The sequence below is a fragment of the Pecten maximus genome, chromosome 8 (assembly GCF_902652985.1).
Source record: "Pecten maximus chromosome 8, xPecMax1.1, whole genome shotgun sequence".
Classification (NCBI taxonomy): Eukaryota; Metazoa; Mollusca; class Bivalvia; order Pectinida; family Pectinidae; genus Pecten; species Pecten maximus.
The window spans coordinates 25,544,310-25,566,796 of NC_047022.1; the positions used below are offsets into that span (position 1 = coordinate 25,544,310).

The 22,487-nt window shown below is 35.1% G+C and overlaps 1 protein-coding gene and 1 long non-coding RNA gene across 2 annotated transcripts; both read left to right on the plus strand.

Moving 5' to 3' along the window:
- The first annotated feature begins 5,865 nt into the window (after window positions 1-5,865).
- On the plus strand, window positions 5,866-6,646 carry LOC117332959. The gene is made up of 2 exons (XR_004533803.1): window positions 5,866-6,148; window positions 6,518-6,646. It is a non-coding gene; the product is annotated as an uncharacterized LOC117332959 (long non-coding RNA).
- Window positions 6,647-10,391: 3,745 nt separating this feature from the next.
- Window positions 10,392-14,786, plus strand: LOC117332955. The gene is made up of 2 exons (XM_033892044.1): window positions 10,392-10,620; window positions 13,390-14,786. The coding sequence occupies exons 1-2, from the start codon at window positions 10,521-10,523 to the stop codon at window positions 14,505-14,507; spliced, it is 1,218 nt and encodes a 405-aa protein (XP_033747935.1). The 5' UTR covers window positions 10,392-10,520; the 3' UTR covers window positions 14,508-14,786.
- The last annotated feature ends 7,701 nt before the right edge of the window (window positions 14,787-22,487 follow it).

A 22,487-nucleotide genomic window follows, 5' to 3' on the forward strand; every position in this document is an offset into this window, starting at 1 on the left:
TTTTTTAAAGATATTTCTTGTTTGTCTGTATGATGAAATTTTTTTTTTTTCACCAAAACGAATATTTCCCCGTTGGGGAGGGAATATACATGTATAAAGATACGGTCTCAATATTTTGTACTCTATACAAAAAGTATATTTCCCTGTTGGCAAGGGAATATACAATTCCCCTTGGAATTTACATACAATGTATAACTCTATTAAAAATACTTCGTACTAAAAATAATACTTCTCCTTGGGCAAGGGAAGTTTATTTATCGATATATTTCAAAGTCTGTCAGCTATGAATATATTTTTGAGATACAATCAAAATGAAATGGTGTTATGTTGTAAATTCATATTGTGTACATAATGATTATTGGAGGAAGGCGTTTTAAGTTGCGATAACTTGTGTCCTGTTCCTGTTGCTTTGTTTAACAATTAGAATATGTTTAAATCAATTCTGACTTCTTGCCGGCTGCTGTCGTTAATTCTAACTTGTCAGCTCTTGTTGGTAAATAGTGCGACCCGATTTATCACCAAAACTGTATTTATACCCCCCGCAACGAAGTTTGGGGGGGGGGGGGGGGGGGGTATACTGGAATCAGGTTGTCCGTCCGTCCGTCCATCCATCCGTCTGTAGACACAACGATGTACCGGCTACCTCCTCCTAAACTACTGATCCGATTTCAACGAAACTTCATGACAATAATCCTTATACATTGTAGATGTGCGTAATCTATATAACATCGTAATTTTTTGGTTACCATGGTAACCAGGGCACAAAACTTAGTTTTTGGTCTACTCCTCTTATGGTTACCATGGTAACCAGGGCACAGAACTTAGTTTTTTCATGACAATAATCCTTATACATTGTAGATGTGCGTAATCTATATCACGTTGTAATTTTTTGGTAACCATGGTAACCAGGGCACAAAACTATTTTTTTTGGGCGAGTTTGTAGACGCAACGATGTACCAGTACTCGTCCTAAACTACAGCTTCGATTTCAAAAAACCTTAATGACAATTACCCTTATATATTCTTAGATGTGCAAAACCTATACCACATTAAAGTTTTGTAGTTACCATGGACGATTTCGAAAGACTTAAATGGTCATTATGCATTATGATGCAAGGCTGATTACGTTAACGTATTATTATTAATTGTCAGCTGTTTATTACATATATGATGTCAAAGCTTGTGTATAAGGACCCGGTTAGCTAGTATATATCCTGACCTATAAAGATACGAAAGGGTATCTGATGCCCTGTCATATGGTTGATTATGTACACTTCGTCAAAAGTAGGAGAAATTGGAGGTTGAAAGAAAATTCTGGACCCTGCACACTGGTCATTAATTTGAAACTAGAGATTTTAGATTTTTAATCAAATTTGTGGTTATACCAACAGTTCCAGATCACAATACATTGATCACCACAAGGACAAACAGATCTAAGGGATTGGCAATGTTCATTCACCAAAACATCAAACTATTGACTGAATACAGACTTCCTAACATCAACACTGAACATCAGATAGTTATACTTTCACCAAGTATAATCCCAGACATAAGAATTTGTATTTTCTCGCTGTATCATAATCCAAAATTCACATGCAATACCTTTTTGCCAGAATTGGGAGAAACTGATTGCTCTTCTTCCTCAAGGACTTCCAACATTTATTCTTGGTGACTTCAACATTGACAGTATGGCAGATACTTCTTCACAGAAAATCTTAAAAAAATGTTGAACTATTATGGCTTTCAACAATGTGTACAAAAACCAACCCATCGAAAAGGAGGTTTATTGGATCATATTTACACAAATCGGCCAGCACAAGGAATTGTTGTAGATATAATCCATACATACTACAGGGATCTCATATCAGCTGTCATCCCATGGATAAATATCACATATTGACAATTCATGTACATGTGAAAGCATATAAAAGCAGGATCATCATTTGAACACTTGAGAATTGCCATCTTTTTAGAAGCTCTGTTGATACAAGACATCAAATTTGGTAATTTAATTAACATCTGTGTGTGCACTTCTCTGTATTAAGTGAATACAATGTCATGTAAATTAATACAAAATATTGGGACAATTAGCAACTTAATTTGCATAAATATTGTTTAATTTTGAAATACAGCCCAAATGTATACAAGAGCTTATTTAAAGTAATTAAAAATAATAATAAGTTTGTACGATTCCTCAAAATAAATCCCATTCACACTTTATCTTTCTCGTAACCTTTTTTGCTCATCTCTTCGAAGAAGAGTGAGAGCTTATGTTGTCACTCCGGCATCGGCGTCGGTTTTTCAAATGTTAAAAGTGTTGAAAGGCATAGTAATTTATGGTAATATGGTCCCTGTGGGGGTCAAACTATCCCCTGCCGGAGTTAAACTAAAAGATTTTTTGGAAAAAAACAACAGATTTTTAAAAATTTTTGGACTTCGAAAATTTTTGCGTTAAGTTTTTGGTGCAAGTGTTGAAAGGTATTAATACATCATTTTATAATTGTACTAGGGTGCTGATAATTGGCAATAGAGTCCCTCTGGGGTTAAACTATCCCCTGCCAGAGTTAAACTAAAAGGTTTTTTTTGGGAAAAACCAGAATTTTCAAATTTTTGGACTTAGAATATTTCTGCGTTAAGTTTTGAGTGCAAGTGTTAATACATCACTTTATAATTGTACTAGGGTGCTGATATTTGGCAATAGAGTCCCTATGGAGTAAGACAATCCCTTCCTGGAGTAAAACTTTAAAAAAAAAATTGGACTTTTTCTTTTTAAATCTTTGTTTTTTAGCCCACCATCATCAGATGGTGGGCTATTCAAATCGCCTTGCGTCCGTGGTCCGTGGTCCGTCCGTCCGTCCGTCCGTAAACAATTCTTGTTATCGCTATTTCTGAGAAAGTACTGAAGGGATCCTTCTCAAATTTCATATTTAGGTTTCCCTTGGTCCCAAGCTATGCATATTTCATTTTGGGACCGATCGGAAAACAACATGGCCGACAAGCAGCCATCTTGGATTTTGACCACTGAAGTTTGTTATCGCTATTTTACAGAAGGTACTGAAGGAATCTTTCTCAAATTTCATATGTATGCTCCCCTTGGTGCTTAGTTATGCATATTGCATTTTGGGACCGATCGAAAAACAACATGGCCGACAAGCAGCCATCTTGGATTTTGACCATTGAAGTTTGTTATCGCTATTTCTGAGAAAGTACTGAATGGATCTTTCTCAAATTTCATATGTAAGTTCCCCTTGGTGCCTAGTTATGCATATTGCGTTTTGAGACCAATCAGAAAACAACATGGCTGACAGGCAGCCATCTTGGATTTTGACAATTGAAGTTTGTTATCACTATTTCTGAGAAAGTACTGGATGGATCTTTCTGAAATTTCATATGTAGGTTTCCCTTGGTGCCTAGTTATGCATATTGCGTTTTGAGACCAATCAGAAAACAACATGGCCGACAGGCAGCCATCTTGGATTTTGACAATAGAAGTTTGTTATCACTATTTCTGAGAAAGTACTGAATGGATCTTTCTGAAATTTCAAATGTAAGTTTCCCTTGGTGCCTAGTTATGCATATTGCGTTTTGAGACCAATCTGAAAACAACATGGCCGACAGGCAGCCATCTTGGATTTTGACAATTGAAGTTTGTTATCACAATTTCTGAGAAAGTATTTAAGGGATCTTTCTCAAATTTCATATGTATGTTCCCCTTGGTGCCTTGTTATGCATATTGCATTTTGGGACCGATCGGAAAGCAACATGGCCTACAGGCAGCCATCTTGGATTTTGACAATTAGTTTGTTATCGCTATTTCCGAGAAAGTACTGAAGGGATCCTTCTCAAATTTCATATGTATGTTCCCCTTGGTGCCTTGTTATGCATATTGCATTTTGGGACCGATCGGAAAGCAACATGGCCTACAGGCAGCCATCTTGGATTTTGACAATTAGTTTGTTATCGCTATTTCTGAGAAAGGAAGGAAGAGATCTTTCTCAAATTTCATATGTAGGTTCCCCTTGGTCTGTTGTTATGTATATTGCATTTTGGGACGGATCGTAAAGAACATGGCCGACAGGCAGCCATCTTGGTTTTTGACAATTGAAGTTTGTTATCGCTATTTTACAGAAGGTACTGAAGGAATCTTTCTCCAATTTCATATGTAGGTTCCCTTGGTCCCTGGTATTGCATTTTGGGACCAATCCGAAAACAACATGGCCGACAGACAGCCATTATCGCTAAATCTTCAATTTTATATATGGGTTCCCCTTGTTTGAAAAGTACTAGACGGATGTTTCTGAATTTACACAGATTAGTAAGAGTTAGAGGAAGGGAAAAGTAGAGAAAAGATCAATCTGACATGGAACCTATAAAGATCATTCAATGGTGGGCGCCAAGATCCCTCTGGGATCTCTTGTTTGTTTTTGTTTTTAAATCTTTGGACTTTGATTCGGTAGAACAAGAATTTCTTTATATATACATTGATAGGGAATTATTTAAAATCAATAGATCATAAAAAAAAAAAAAAAAATGTAGTTTCGCTTGCATTGGAAGAACTGAAATTTATGACTTTAAGCTTGAGAGAAAATGATTGTTAAGTTTATGTTGTGAGTGTTGAAAGGCATAGTAATACATGGTATTAGGTTCCCTGTGGGGGTTAAACTATCCCTTGCCGGAGTTAAACTGAAATATGTTTTTGGGGAAAAAACACATTTTTTTTAAAATTTTGTGCAAATGTTGAAAGCTACTAACACATCACTTTATGATTGTACTAGGGTGCTGATATTTGGTAAAAGAGTCCCTATGGAGTTACACTATCCCTTCTTGAGGTGAAACTGAAAATAAAACAATATGAAAATGCTCACATTAGACAATTTATACCGGTCCATATTTTTCAAGGGAGACAACTCTCATTAGGATAATATTTTGTCAAAAATTGAAGAAATATGTCCAAAAGCAATTACATTTGTATTTAATATATTCATTTAATCTACAACAGCATAGCTTGTCTCCCGAATATTTGTCAATAAATAATTTATATATATATAAATTGGTATGGTTTTGAAAATTGCATGAATTCACAACATAATCTGATCAAGTAAACAATATAAATATTATTAATGCAATTTGCGAAACCATTCCAATTTTTATATTTTAATTATTTATTGACAAACATTTGCGAGACGAGCTATGCTGTTCTCCAACAGCTCTTGTTAATTTTTTCTTTGTTATAAATTGATCAATTGAAAAGATTTTCTCATGTGAAATCATTTCATAATGTCATGTACAACAATTTATTCATAATATAGATAAAAAAAGAATTAGGGTAACCAAGAAAACTGAATACGACTAAGTGAGATTTAACTGTATATCTCATTTATTGTATAAATGAACACATAGTAACGATGGGGGTTGCAGGAGCGGGGGTTATGAGTTTGCCCTCTGGACGACAGTTCTAGTTGAGACTTGAGCACAAAATGTGTGTTTGAGCACGGGTTTGGTTTCATGAATACAAACCCTATTCCAAAGGGACGAGTGTCTTCTTTTTGTTTGTTCCCAAGGGTAATCTTGTCACAATCTTAACCCACAATGAAATAGCCCTACTGAGCTAATGTTTGTTGTTAAAACACATGGCACAAAATGAAAGTTCTTGTGTCTTTGTAATCTTAATTGACAGTAGTCAGCAATTAGATCTAGATCCGGTCTGGTGACTTCATTCAACACTGTTCATCAAGCACTTGAAGGGAAATAAAACATCATTAAAAATAAAAATCTTTTTACTTACAATTAATGAACAACGTTTCTAACATAGATGGAGAGACTTTCTGGCTGTCTGAGTAACATTTTTACTGATGTATTGAGACTGTCAACCATGACGGATAAGGTACTGATCACTGATGTCGATGTGTTCACTGACCTCGACGATATAACATTATCACAGGCCGTAGACAAGTATGAGTATGAACTGGAAGATAGTGACACGGTAGCTACTGACATTGGAATATTTGATACCAAGGAATTAACTCAACCAATTGGTGTAAATAAACTGAATGGTAATGTGAAAAACATGTGAAAGGCTGCAGGATTCGAGGGAAATTACACAAACCGCTCCGGAAAGAGGACCTGCGCTTCTTCCCTTTACCAAGCAGGTAACTTAAGTCTAAAATCATATCGTTTGAACAAATTGTGAAATGAAATAATTTTCGTAAATTTCGACGTTCACAATGTCACAAAATCCTTTCAAAATCTGTGAAATTATTTAAATACATCGATGAATCGGTTAATCGGTATTTTTAGCCACGCGTCCTGTTATCATTTTCATCACTATTTTGTTTATGATAGGATTTTTGTGCAACGAAAGTATATTGTTACATTTGACGTAATCTGTATAACCATTTTTTTAAATGACTGAAATTTTATAATATGTATCATGTAATGTATGCGGTTTTTTCACTGTTCTGTTAAAATATATTTTACTTAATAAAATATGAACAGGGTTTTATATTCTGTTTTGTCAGGTTTTGATGAACAACTCATTATGGACAGAACGGTACATCGCAGCAGGGCTGTACGTGCATACAAGGTGAAGAAAGAAGACGGAAAATTTCTAAACGGCACATGTATTTCATTAAATTTTGTTTGAAATGTATTTCCTGTCTTTGTTCGATCATTTGTCACGCCTACGTTTGAAATTGGCCCCGCCTCAAGACTGAGGCATGGACCAATCAGAAATGCCATGTGATATTTCAGATATTACATATATTATGTGATATTTCAAATATCACATAGTATGCAATATATCGCCAACAAAAGATCAAACTAAATCACTATTTACACACTATCTACCAAAGGTTTTGTGATGTGGTAATACGTTACAACAGTGAATTGGTTACATGTACTCCAGTGATGATCCCGTTATTCATTAAACAACTGTATTCAATTCAACTTTATTCCATAAGTTTTACAACTTATTGGATAAAATAGTATATAACATTAATGGACAAAGGCATCCACTCTTACATGATTTATAATTCAATAAGCTAATTTGTCAGATTTGTTACAGGGAAACAGAGAAATAATCATTAAAAATGAACATATTCTAATTAAAATCTTATAAAAAATCTTTCCTTTAGTTTATGTGCTAGTGATAAATATTTTCCTAAATTGTTCAGTTCTTTTATATTTTCTACTTTGAGTAACTGAATACTGAATAACATTTTCACCACATCAAATACATTTCCTTCATAACCTTCATAAAAAATTCTTTAAGGAAATTGTCAAAAAAGGACGTTGTTTGAATACATTACTGTAAAATTGATCAGGACAGTAACTGATTTCTTCAAACATTTACCCAAGACTGACAGTTCAAAGTTCCTGATTTAAATAAAGAATCCAAGGATCTTTAGTTTCCAACATGTCATCGTAACATGCTTTGAGTAAAAAATTATCTGGACGCTTTAATTTCAACCAATATTTAAAAAATCTTGATTTAATATGTACAAAGGAAATCCTTAAAGTTCAATGTACAAAAAAACCCCGTGTATCGTCTTAGATAAAAAAAAAAAATCAGTTCTGTGATTACGTACTATCTAATTAAATTACATCAGGATGAGACAACTGTATTTCAAACTACTGCATTGTTATCAAATCTTTATCTTGCAAAATTAAGAAATGGATATTTTTATGTTAATATTATGTCAGGAAAGGGTAAAACATGTTCTTAAAAGTGTACAAAATCTTATCAAATTATGCCAAAAATAAAATGGTTAACAAGGCTAGGAAAATTAATCACCGTAAAAAGACTGCACAAGTCATTTTGTCACCTCACTGTATAGTAGACCAGAGATATATATATCACATATGTGATATTTACATCTCTGAGTAGACCTATAGTGTATATGCCATTGTTTGAGTTTTTAAAATAAAAAGATGACGTGATATTAGTAAATTACCAAGGTTATGATATTGTCCGCTGGTCTACTATTTTGATTATACAATTACAGACATGAGGTGTGGAAAGAAAATCTAAACATGTAAGATGATAAAATCAGGACATTCACTGTCATTGCTTTCAATGTTTACAAAATAATATGGGGCTCTTTGAAGTTTCCCTCTATAAATGCATATAACAAGGCAGATTCTAGCCTAGTGATACTGGTGAGGTGAACCAGTTGACGCGTCGGACCACGTGACCACCTAGCTCATTAAATTTTTTCAGCCAACCCTACTGGCCTAAAATAGATAAACAGCTTTGTAAGGCGAGGTGAAACCTGTGTCAGCCAACATTTATGGGGTCGGGCTAACAGAAAATGGAAAAATACCCTATGTGTCCAAAACCCTTTAACGCCCGGAAAAGTCCATAAAATATATACTGTAGTGAAGACGGCCTCAACTCGTTTGACGTTAAACGGGTAGAAAGTAGGTCAGGTTGCTTACATGCACATATGCTCTACAAGGAAACGGGGCGCGATTCAATCAATTCTAAGTAACTCCAACGTGCAAACTCAGCATTGCAAAACCAGACAAGGCAGAACTTCATAGCCGAATGCAAAGCCCTAGAGAGGGAGAGACAAACGGTGAACTAGCTAATTACTAAGGCACCAGCACTTACAACTGACTCCATTAGTTGACATCCTTGCGAACTGACGCCAAATATTCGTTCCTTTTCTATTAAATTATTATGTTAATTGTCTGTATTCATTAAATTTTTGTTTTAATCTGAACCAAATTTGATTCACTAAATCTGATGAAAAAAATGTTGTTTGGTTTCTTGTATTTCTTTTGAATTTGTTTAAGCTTACATTTAGTAGTTCTCCATTGAAAATCCTTGAACAATAACAACAGTAAACAACAATATAATCAGAGACGTATATATATACCTAATATACAAGTCTCTGATATAATTGACATGGAACGGGTTCAATAATACGACATACCATGAGCTTTTAGATTATGTGAGCATGTAAGTTACATTCTGCCTTCAGTAAATATTTGTGACTTACTTTCTCTCCTGATAAAGGTCTGTGCCACCCTGAAGCAGGCAGAGGATAGATAATTAAACTGAAATAGCTGAATGGTTATTTTTTTGACACGTCATTGTATACGCATTGTGTAGCCCACTTGATCCTTAACATCTGATGACAACCGAACAAATGAGGACTAGATACTGTATATATATATATAAAGTGCCTCTCCAGTATCTACAGTACAAAGAGTATTATTGCAAGTCCCCATTTCTCAGAGCCGTAAACAAGTATGCAAGATATCACCGGAGCATCGACGGTGTCTCGCCGACGTATCAGGTGACCTTCGGAGAGATTTAAATTTTTACCAAATGGTCGACGACGTTTCGATTACCTTTTGCAGAGAGATTGCACCCGGAATTACGGAAGAGCATTAGGGCCATGAAGCAAAAAAAATAAATTCATTTTTTCGTGTTAATAACTCGAAATTTCGACTTAGTAACTCGAAATTTCGAGATAATAACTCGAAATTTCGACTTAATAACTCGAAATTTCGAGATAATAACTCGAAATTTCGACTTAATAACTCGAAATTTCGAGATAATAATGTTTGTATGTGACAAGTCAAGGTCATTCATTTAACAAATTTGGTAGCTCTTCATCCCATCATCTTACATCCATAATATCAGCACTTTTGGTTATTAAGACGAATTGGCTATAAATCATCCTGACCTAAACTGATAGAGAAGATGAAGTTGATTTCCCATTCTTGTGTATATATATGTATGTGGGAGGCCACTTAAAAGGGGGCAAGAACTAAGAATGCTTATAGTAAATTGATAGTGGAGCTAATAATGACTATTAAGGAGGGGCCTTTCATCTATGTTTTCAGTCTTTGACAAATCACGGAATTACAAGTACAGATGCTATCGAAGACTTTGATTAAATGAATTTAACAATTCTGCTTAAAACTTCATAAAACTTGAAAGATGGTCACATATGTACCTGTATATACAGGTCATAATGTGGTAACCTAGACGTTGAATAAATGAATCGCCTGAAGATGGCCGTTAGGCCTGAAAACGTTAACAAAACACAACAGTTGTCATGTTGAATTTATATTTTTCAACTATATATACATATACATACAGTGCATTCCTCTTAATATCATGTCCTATTTGTCAGACAAAAACATGATATTAACAGTTGTGTGACATTAAGAGAAACATGTTTTTTCACTAAATCTAGTGCATTACCAATCTCCAAAACTAAAATTATTATCTCGAAATTTCGAGTTAGTAAGTCGAAATTTCGAGTTATTATCTCGAAATTTCGAGTTACTAAGTCGAAATTTCGGGTTATTAACACGAAAAAATGAATTTATTTTTTTTGCTTCATGGCCCTAATGCTCTTCCGTATTGTAATTTTGGACTGATGTAGTATGAATTTCAGCAGAAGAAAATCGCCATGGATGACTGGTGCGCAGGTTAGTGTGTGTGGTGAGGAAGTACACTGACACTTTACGGCGACATTGCGGGACAACGTTACACGACACACAATGTGGACGCATAGGAACCCGATGAAGACCATTTTATTTGCATGTGCTTTGGTTATTTCTAGTCAAATTCCTGGAATAGTATTAAACATTTTGCAATACAGTAAGTATTTAACATAACTCCACATTTTTATGAATAACTTGGTGATTATCCAGTGTTTCATTACGACTGTAGTCTGCTTCCTTTAGCAGATATTACATTTTATTTTGTTTACGAGATCATGAATCCAATGCAACTAGAATAAAATTGAGTAAATATGAAGCGTTTGCGAACAATTTACAGACTGTTCCATTGGACTAAAGGTTAATATTTATACAATATAATAATAACAAGAAATATCTTTTAAAAAGATAAACGGCATAGTTTTAATGCTGGTGGTTATAATGTAAAACTACTGGTGAAATAAATTAATGAACTACATTTTAATTAATAAATACGCAGTTTCAGCACGGATAACAAAATTATATCAGTTTGAATCATTTTTGGTGATAATAGGACTGCAAATGTGTCATTTGAATAGATGCATCCACTTATTCAGCTTACATTCAATTTAAAAGGGACATCACGATAAACGTTGCAATTGCCACTGAATGTACGCGTTTTGTTCCTTTCCAGTTATGTTTCTGTGCTGTCCCAATGTTCACAGTCAATCCCTATGTCCAGCTTGACCACTCGATTTAGTTGGGAATCCCCCTCTTAATTTAGTGCGGAAATTATTTTTAAATTATTGCGTGACTGTTTTGAAATCGTGGCAACACAAACAGACGATTGTTTACCAGGCGATATCTATATTCCGTCTGGGTTAGTTGGATAACGATATTATACAGTGGTTTAAATGTTAAATAACACGTTCTGTATATATCACGACACACATATTTATGTGTAAATAAGTGTAAACACTGTTCATATAGTATAATGACAGTAGCGATGTACTGGTACAGACTGTGCAAATATTACCGAGCTTGTGGAACTATTACAGAGTTTGTGTTAATATTACAGAGTTTGTGTAAATATTACCGAGATTGTCATGACCTACTATCAAACAATTAAGCAGAATACGAGCGGCGTCCGTATTACTGCTGTTTTCATGTTTGAACTCTTACAATCTATTGTAATGCTTCCCAAGTTTAATTCTAGGATTGTGTTTGACCCATTTCCCTATTATTCTCTTCATTGCGGAAGCTGTTATCGTTTCCAACCGCAGTCGATTCACAATGGAAGCCATTTTTGTTTCCATGTGTTTTAGTTTGTTGTGCGCATGCGTTTATCGTATATGTCACAAAATTTGCATATTCAGAGTGATAACTTTTTAATAATTGATAATTGATGTTTTTATGTACATACATCATCAAATTCGAATGGTTATTGTTCAGAAGGTTATTTTTTTAAAGATATACCCAATAATATGATAGAAAATACAAAATAAATATTGGTTTACCGTGAGGTCCCTTTAACTTTGTTTCGTTTTAAACTGTATATCTGCATTTTGCATTGACCGCTACATTGACCAATCACGTACTTCATCTTGACAGAAGGCCTCAGACCACAATTATACTTCCGGGTCGTGTACGAATGTAGTACATATTGAAATTTCAGGACTGTTGCTAAATATTTTTTCCTGACTTAGCTGTTACAGATATGGACATAATTTTAGCATAGATTTATAGTGCAATATTTAATCTAGTGGCAGAATTTTGTTTTGACACCATTTCCATGTTTGTTTGTGAGGCAGGACACGGGGAGTTATAAGGTTTGAGTAGTAATATTTTGTGATTTTCCGGATTTTCCTACAATATAGTGGGTGGTTACAATTAAATATAAATATCTTTGTTAAATGCCGGTCATGGGGTACTTTCCAGCTCACTGTATGTTCAGCTTGAATAGTTCTACACGTGATGTAAAAACCAGATTTTTTGCAAACTTCTGAAATATTTTAATTTCGATTTTTCTTTGGTAGAACAAAGACGGAAATTAATTGTGGTCTGAGGCCAGAAACGCCACCTGTCGCGTCATATCCGGGGCCAAAACAAAATTAGACGGCTATGCCGAAAAACATAATGCAGAAAGTAAAATACAGTTGATGTGGACTGATTAAAGCCATCTCGTGTTGCTGTTTTGTCGCTTTGTTGTTTTTCAGTCTCAAGTAGCAATAACACGAGACTTAAAAGAATAAATGTCGTCTGGACGCGTTTTAAACATGCGACAAGTCGACAACACGGCATTCTGCCGCGAGAATAAATGTCGTCTGGTCGACAACACGGCATTCTACCGCGAGAATAAATGTCGTCTGGTCGACAGCACGGCATTCTACCGCGAGAATAAATGTCGTCTGGTCGACAACACGGCGTTCTACCGCGAGAATAAATGTCGTCTGGTCGACAACACGGCGTTCTACCGCGAGAATAAATGTCGTCTGGTCGACAACACGGTATTCTACCGCGAGAATAAATGTCGTCTGGTCGCGTTTTAAACATGCGACAAGTCGACAACACGGGATTCTACCGCGAGAATAAATGTCGTCTGGTCGACAGCACGGCATTCTACCGCGAGAATAAATGTCGTCTGGTCGACAACACGGTATTCTACCGCGAGAATAAATGTCGTCTGGTCGACAACATGGCGTTCTATCGCGAGAATAAATCATTCTGTACGCGCTAATTTCCGTTTGTTTATTTATCTCGTTAGTACATATCGAATACTATCAAACCAAGTTAACAGTTTAAACAATTAAGATAATTTTTGTCGAATAAAAAAATATTTCATGAAATAGTATACGACTTCTAATACGCTTTTTGGCATCATTTGACGAACAAACAATTATGCTCATTCTATAAATAACCTCGTTGTGGATAATATTCCTTTTCATTTCAGCCCAGAGAAACCAAATCTTACGATTGGAGTATCTCGCAAGGAGTTCTAGTATTGACGACATCTGGAATGAGCGGATCCATTTAATAAGGAAAGGATGTTCGGTGTCTGCAGGGAACTATAGTATTATGCACAATCAAACTAAATCTTATTTCATTCTAGCAGCAAAACATAATCTAACTATATGTAAAGTAGCCAAATCTGGCAGTACGTTGTGGTCTATTCTGGCTTTAGTTCTGGAGAACAGACAAAAAGTGGATGGAATATTTAACAAAAGGCGGTCTTCAGTTCATGGAAAGCTTCATAACATTTTGGCGATCGTTAAGAAAGCTCCCGCGCATTTTTCGACAACAAACGTTGTAATTTCCCGCGATCCATACACAAGAATATTTTCAGCATACATAGACAGATGTTTCCTTCTAAGGCTCCCGATTGATTCACCTGGTTTTGTCGAGTCTATAAGTAAAGGAGAGTATATGACGGAAGTGGGTAAATGCGGATTTATTGTTACATTTCATGATTTTGTGGATAAGATAACAAGAGATGGATTAAATGGTAAATATATTGATCCTCACTGGTGCCCTGTTTATAATCTGTGTCGACTCTGTCAAATGGACTACCATGTCGCCATGAAACAAGAAACACTGACCAGGGATACGGAACATATCCTACAACGGCTAAACATCAGTAGTGATCTGAGGATTAAACTGGTGAAAGAAATACGTGGCTCTGGTACAGCTAAGATGGTAGATGGGTTGATAAAGGAATTATATTTCTATAACTCTTTAAGCAAGTGGATGAACACGCATTGTAATGATAGTATCGCCTTTGCCGTGAGGCTGTGGGAGGCATTCAAGATACAAGGTTATATGAGATCAAACATATCATTTCCGTTTATGGAGTTTAAAGAAAAGGACAGTTTTGATGTCAAAACCATCGTTGAGGCTGTTCTCGTAGCTATGAACACAAACCCATTGTCAAATGAAGAAAAAGTTTCTCAACGAAGACAAGCTTTAGTGAAGGCATATGAGGGAATGCCGAGACGCGTTATAGCCAAAATCCAGGCAATGTATCAAATGGATTTTGTTCTGTTCGGTTATGACATAAATCCGCCATCGTAAAATGTCTATAAACTATAGTTAATAGATAATATTCTGTATCCGCAATAATTCGGTCGTGACTTTACTATCTCGACGCAGCGAGGCTTTATTACGTAGTCTGTGGTTGTCTCGTCAAATGATGAAAATTAATGATTAATTATAATACCCTGATATCGTTAAAGCGACTAAAGTTGTAGATAGCCTGGCCATGAAAATTAAGAAAATTAAAGTTTCAGACACTGATTGATTATCATTGATTATGGACATTTATAGCAACGTAGCTGCCATATAATTTGATTTTTTTTTAAAAATAATTACTCTGCGTAATATCTATATTTATATGTTACGTAATATGTATAGGTGTTTTATTCGAGAGACAAGGAGAGGGTAAAGTATGCACATTTATCAATATGTATGTTTATATTTTTGGGTTAAAGTGTACCCTGAACGAAAAATTATATTTAAATATGTTATTGGTATTGGTTAATAAACAAGAATGCAGAAATCCGCATCAAAATCGGCCGACCCATTACCGAGTTATTGTGATTTTTCTCGAAAACACACCTGAAGCCCAAAGCCGAATACCTCGTTTTGGTGACCTTTGAACTGTGACGTCACAGGTTGAACACGATCGGAGCCGCCATATAAGAAATATGTAGAAACAAACGTGAACACGTGTCTGTAATTAATGCGAATAAGACAACAAAAAGGAAAGTGCTGAATAAACTCTCCGAGTTATATTTGTGAATTAGTTAATAGCAAGTGCTACCGAAACCAGGGACATATAATTTTCTTTTTAAACGGTGCCATATATAACATGTAGCATCTCACTAATTTTCTCTCATAACGAGCCATATACAACATGTAACATCTTACTAATTTTCTATTATAACGGGCCAAATACAACGTGTATCATCTTATTTATTTTCTGTTATAACAGGTCGTATATAACAGGTATATTAAAATATTTTATTTGTATTTTTTATTTTAACGGTTCGTTGTAACATGTATGACATTTGAATAACGGGCCGTTTATAACGACCTACATCATATAGCCTTTATTATGGGGGCATGACAGGTTTGTTACATACAAATGTACCAGTATTGATTTCGGTTATAATACTTCTAGTAACACAAGTTTAAAATGCAATTCATTGAAGATGTGAAAAAAATGCTAATCATTTTGATATTTTTATTAGCCAAAACAGAAATTATACCGTCATTTGTGATTTTTGGGTAATTGTCCGCAATTGATAAAACGTGTCCATGAAAGATCAGTAACTCCCAGACAAGATTCATAGAGTAAATTTTCAACATCATGGGTATATATATGAATGAAGTAATTTAGGTTAATTATTCTATAGACAAACCTTTGAGATATGATTTTTTTCGTTTGTATGGAAAACGAAACTCACTGAATTCCAAGAATAATGTGTTTGATTTCAACAACTTGAAAATGTATTCCCTATAGTATAAACGCAATTCTTAATAAAATTCAAGCTCAATTTATGTATAACCTGTAAAAGCATGTCTTCGGAACTCCTTTGAAATGCACAAAAACCAAACGCGTGAACTCACAAGCAATTATCGGCGTGTGCCGATTAGAGCACCCGAAATCACGGACACCTGTGGTGCAGTGACAGGTGTGACGAACTTGTGGACCGTAATTTCACACCTTGTAATTGATTAGCGGTAACCAGAGACATATATACACTGGTATTCATACGGGAGAGAGATTTAGTATACTGTAGATTATGATGATTATAATATATTACATTCTAAATTAAGTGTCCTTCATGACTAAAGCGGGTTTTGTATAGAATATAACGCATAAATTTACTGTACGTGTGTTCGTCTTTTCTCACAAACCAGAGCATCCAGAACTGTTGTATTGTTGGTATGTTTATTTGAATATTAATTTGCGAATGAAATGGCACATTATTTTAGTTTAAAATGTTGATGCTGTGTTCCTTTCTTTGGTAACGAGTAAGAAATGGTAAACACATAACTAATATACATTTATTGGTGATTGACCGATTATTGCACCAGTCTGTGTTAACCAAGCGGTCATTTTCAGAGTCAATTTCACTATGTTATTTTTCTTTTTTAACTCAAACTTATATTGTTGGATTCCGACTTCTCGTCGACAATATTCGCCAAATTCAACATCCTCAAATCTTATGTCCAGATCGCATTCAAACATATTTGTGCTGATACTGTTCACACTGTCCTCTATGCTACTGGCCACCATACCAGTCACTCTGTTCAACCTGTGACGTCATAGACTGAAGAGTTCTAAATCAGCGTGACTGACCGATACGCTGATTAGCAGTCGACCGACAGGTGCAAATCGCGTACTTCGATGTGCGATATCTCGGCACTCGGCCAACCGATTTTGATGCGGTTTGCGACATTCTTCTTTGGTGTTACTAAGAATAACATATTTGATTATCGTTTTTCGTTCAGGGTACACTTTAACATGTTAACAAGTTTATGAAAGTATTCATAATAATAAATATACACTTGAATAATAAAGAGGAAAATTCATGTATTTTTTTTTTTAATTTTGATTTGGAATCACGTGAAGAGCTTTAATAAATAACTGAGACAGTGTATTCTTTTTCACCGTTTGATGTTTTACCGTTTGTAATGATTTGTTGTACAATTGATGAATACAACAAGTACTGATTGTAATGGGAACCATTACAGATGTCCCCCAAACGACCCCACAGATCTATCATTGTATTCAATATCACTCATAACCCGTATACAAGTTGTTAAATTCATGATATAGAAAGCACGCAGGTCCCTAATAAAATGTAAACACACCTAATTTACTAATCATCATGCAATTCATTGTATCCTGTATAAAGTCAGTGTTATCGTCATCTTGAAGCATTTAATAATTTTTCCTTGTTACTTAATTCAGTGTTATATGTTTGTGTCAAACACCTTTATATCTTTGGTATTAAGGCTGATAAATAATTGACCAATTACAGGCCATCCACAGTCATATCATTGTGATCTGTAACCTCCATGTAGCAATTTTCATCTTAATCAGACAACTATATTTTTACCAATCAAAGACCAAAATTAGCAACCAACCTTTTCGAAAGTGTTCCATGTTGTTCGCTATCCCTCATAACCCCTATGTACACATTTTCATCTTAATCCGATGACATTTAAATTTCGACCAATCAGAGGCCACTATTTTGTTTCCATGGCAACTGGGCAACTGACCTTTTTGAAAAGGTTACCATGTTGTTCACAATCGCTCATAACCCCTATGTACCAATTTTCAGCTTAATCCGACAACATCTAAATTTCTCGACCAATCACAGCCCACCATTTCATTACCATGGCAACAAATCTTTTCGGAAAAATTACCACGTTATTCGGCATCCCTAAAAACCCATATACACCAATTTTCACTGAAATCGGAGACCGAAATCTAAAAACAGGAAGTGGGCTCTGGCGGCCATCTTGGATGTCCGATCGCGAAAAAAACCACCCATTATACATTAACGAGTATGTATGTGAAGTTTGATGATGATCCGCCCAGTAGTTTCTGAGAAAAGTGTCGGAAACCTCCGCGGCGGAAGAAAGTGGAAGAAATAAGAATAATAATAGATATCTAATTAAATAAGTATTTATATAATAATCCGAATTTTTATGTTAATGACCGTAGCGACTAAACAACAACTGTTCTGAATACATATTGGAAAAACTAGATTATCTGACCACACGGGAACATTGTACGATGTTTACTTGTCGAAATATACGCAATTTAATTCCAATCCAAACCGCCTCACAGCTTCAGGTCGCCATCTTTGTTCAAATCAAAGCATCTGTGCGTTTGAAGGGTCAGTATTGCAAAGGTTCTAAACGATCTTGTGATGCAAATTTTAAGATTATAATAGAAACGAAATATGAATTTTAAAATAATTTGATTTCAATTACTTATGCTTTAGGTTAGCAAATCGTAGCAATTATTTACGATGAAAATTTAATGTTGCACTTTAAACTGATCCCAATATTTTTATTCATGCATTTTTTATTTCTTTCACTTCATTTCATTTTAAGTGTTGATTTAGATTTCCCAATAAATTCGCGGGGAATGAATTTGATGACGTAACCGGAAGCTCACATGCTATTTGTAGGTTGCCCTCGGTCCCTAGTTATGCATATTGGATTTTGAGACCAGTCAGAAAACAACATGGCCGACAGGCAGCCATCTTGGATTTTGACAATTGAAGTTTGTTATCGCTATTTCTTAGAAAGAACTGAAGGGATCTTTCTGAATTGTCATATGTAGGTTCCCCTTGGTCTGTTGTTATGCATATTGCATTTTGGGACCGATCGGAAAACAACATGGCTGACAGGCAGCCATCTTGGATTTCGACAATTGAAGTTTGTTATCGCTATTTCTCAGAAAAAAAACTGAAGGGATCTTTCTCAAATTTCATTTGTAGGTTGCCCTCGGTCCCTAGTTATGCATATTGGATTTTGAGACCAGTCAGAAAACAACATGGCCGACAGGCAGCCATCTTGGATTTTGACAATTGAAGTTTGTTATCGCTATTTCTGAGAAAGTACTGAAGGGATCTTTCTCAAATTTCATTTGTAGGTTTCCCTTGGTTTGTTGATATGCATATTGAATTTTGGGACCGATCGGAAAACAACATGGCCGATAGGCAGTCATCTTGTATTTTGACAATTGAAGTTTGTTATCGCTAATTCTGAGAAAGTCCTGAAGTGATCTTTCTCAAATTTCATATGTAGGTTCCCCTTGGTCCCTTGTTATGTATAGTGCATTTTGGGACCAATCGGATAGTAACATGGCCAACAGGCAGCCATCTTGGATTATGACAATTGAAGTTTGTTATCGCTATTTCTCAGAAAGAACTGAAGGGATCTTTCTGAATTTGATATATAGATTCCCCTCTGTACCTAGTTATGCATATTGCATTTTGAGACCAATCGGAAAACAACATGACCGAAAGGCAGCCATCTTGGATTTTGACAATTGAAGTATGTTATCGCTATTTCTGAGAAAGTACTGAAGGGATCTTTCTCTAATTTCATATGTATACGTAGTTTGCCCTTGGTCCCTAGTTATGCATATTGGATTTTGGGACCGATCGGAAAACAACATGGCCGACAGGCAGCCATCTTGGATTTCGACAATTGAAGTTTGTTATCGCTATTTCTCAGAAAAAAAACTGAAGGGATCTTTCTCAAAGTTTCATTTGTAGGTTGCCCTCGGTCCCTAGTTATGCATATTGGATTTTGCGACCAGTCAGAAAACAACATGGCCGACAGGCAGCCATCTTGTATTTTGACAATTGAAGTTTGTTATCGCTATTTTACAGAAGGTACTGAAGGGATCTTTCTCAAATTTTATATGTAGGATCCCCTTGGTCCCTGGTATTGCATTTTGGGACCAATCCAAAAACAACATGGCCGACAGACAACCATTATTGCTAAATCTTAAATTTTATATATGGGTTCCCCTTGTTTGAAAAGTACTAGAGGGCTGTTTCTGAATTTACACAGATTAGTAAGGCTTAGAGGAAGGGAAAAGTAGAGAAAAGATCAATCTGACATGGAACCTATAAAGATCATTCAATGGTGGGCGCCAAGATCCCTCTGGGATCTCTTGTTTCTCTTTTACTAGAGAAAACTATCATGTAATGGAAAAACATTATTTTACTCTCTCTTTTCTTTATTAATTCATGTAAAAGGCATACAAATCAAATATGTCACAAATACAAATGATTTAAACACAGCAACACAATTAACCATTACATCCATGTGACAATAAACCCTTTTTCAGCTTAAGTTGAAACCTTTTTGACTTAAGTTGAAATAAACCTTTTTTTAGCTTAAGCTGAAATCTTTTTGACTTAAGTTGAAATAAACCGTTTTTTAGCTTAAGCTGAAATCTTTTTGACTTAAGTTGAAATAAAAGTTTTTTTTTAAGCTTAAGTTGAACTCTTTTTGACTTAAGTTGAAATGAAACCTTCTTTGAGGTTAAGCTGAAATCTTTTTGACTTAAGTTGAAATAAACTTTTTTCAGCAGGTGGCGGATGATGGTCATTATGCAAACATACTGCTCATTTTGGCGTAACTGTGCCGCTAACCTTTGCTTTTTAAAAAATTATGTGTTTTTATGTTAATTTTAATAAAATAATATGGAAGGCCACTCGCAGAGGTGAGCCAAAATATTTTGCCGTGATTCTGTGTCATTGTCATCTGTATATAAAGCAAACAAAGCTCACAGCATTTAATGTACATTTGTATTTATTAGCTCGTCTCTTCGAAGAAGAGTGAGAGCTTATGTTGTCACTCCGGCGTCTGCGTTGGTTTTCCAAATGTTAAATTTTTGGTGCAAGTGTTGAAAGGCATAGTAATTTATGGTAATATGGTCCCTCTGGGGGTCAAACTATCCCCTGCCGGAGTTAAACTAAAAGATTTTTTGGAAAAAAAACAACAGATTTTTGAAAAATTTTTGCGTTAAGTTTTTGGTGCAAGTGTTGTAAGGTATTAATACATCACTTTATAATTGTACTAGGGTGCTGATAATTGGCAATAGACTCCCTCTTGGGTTAAACTATCACCTGCCAGAGTTAAATTAAAAGATTTTTTTGGGAAAAAACCAGAATTTTCAATTTTTTGGACTTATAATATTTCTGCGTTAAGTTTTTGGTGCAGTGTTAAGAGGTTTTAATACATCATTATATAATTGTACAAGGGTGCTGATATTTGGCAATAGAGTCCCTATGGAGTAAGACAATCCCTTCCTGGAGTAGAACTTTAAAAAAAATGGATTTTTTCTTTTTAAATCTGTGTTTTTTTTGTTTTTAAATCTTTGGACTTTGTGTTAAGTTTATATTGTGAGTGTTGAAAGGCAGGCATAGTAATACATGGTATTAGGTTCCCTGTGGGGGTTAAACTATCCCTTTTCTGAGTTAAACTGAAATATTTTTTTGATTCAAAAACACATTTTTTTTTAGAAATGTTCGTGCAAATGTTGAAAGCTTTTTAACACATCCCTTTATGATTGTACTAGGGTGCTGATATTTGGTAAACAGAGTCCCTATGAAGTTTCTTGGGGTGAAACTGAATATAAAAACGTCACAATAAACAATTTATACCGGTCCACATTTTTCAAGGGAGACAACTCTCATTAGGATATGTTGTCAAAAAATTGAAGAAATATGTCCAAAAGCAATTACATTTGTGTTTAATATCTTCATTTAATCTACAACAGCATAGCTTGTCTCCCAAATGTTTGTCAATAAATAATTTATATATATATATAAATTGGTATGGTTTTGAAAATTGCATGAATTCACAAAACATAATCTGATCAAGTAAACAATATAAATATTACCAATGCAATTTGCGAAACCATTCCAATTAATATATTTTAATTATTTATTGACAAACATTTGCAAGACGAGCTATGCTGTTCTCCAACAGCTCTTGTATATTACATGTGCCGTATATAAAAAAGAAGTGCATGGCTTGCATAATCTCTCAATCTGTTTCAAGTTATTTCATCCTAGAAAACATAACAATTCTCATGCTGTACTGAAATGGTTAGCTTCAGATGCATGATGTGACGAATGGATGAGATCGATGACTTTGTTAGTTTGACCTGAAAGTGAAATATTGAGGTAACACAGGTCACCCTGACATGACCCCTTATGCGATGTTGTTGGATGTTCATGTAACATTGTGAGAGTGACCATCTAGATTTTAATTACGGTAGATAGGTGGTGGTATTTATTAGGTCACCTGCATGTCCGACGTCAATATTTCCATTTTAACAACTTCTTCTCAATAACCAAGAGATCCAGAGACCTAATACTGGGCCTGTAGCATGCTGGGGTGAAGGGCTACCAAGTTTCAATCAAGGTCACAGGGGTCAAATAGGCTAAACTCTTTTAACAACTACTTCTCAAAATAACCAAGAGGCACAGGGACTACATATTG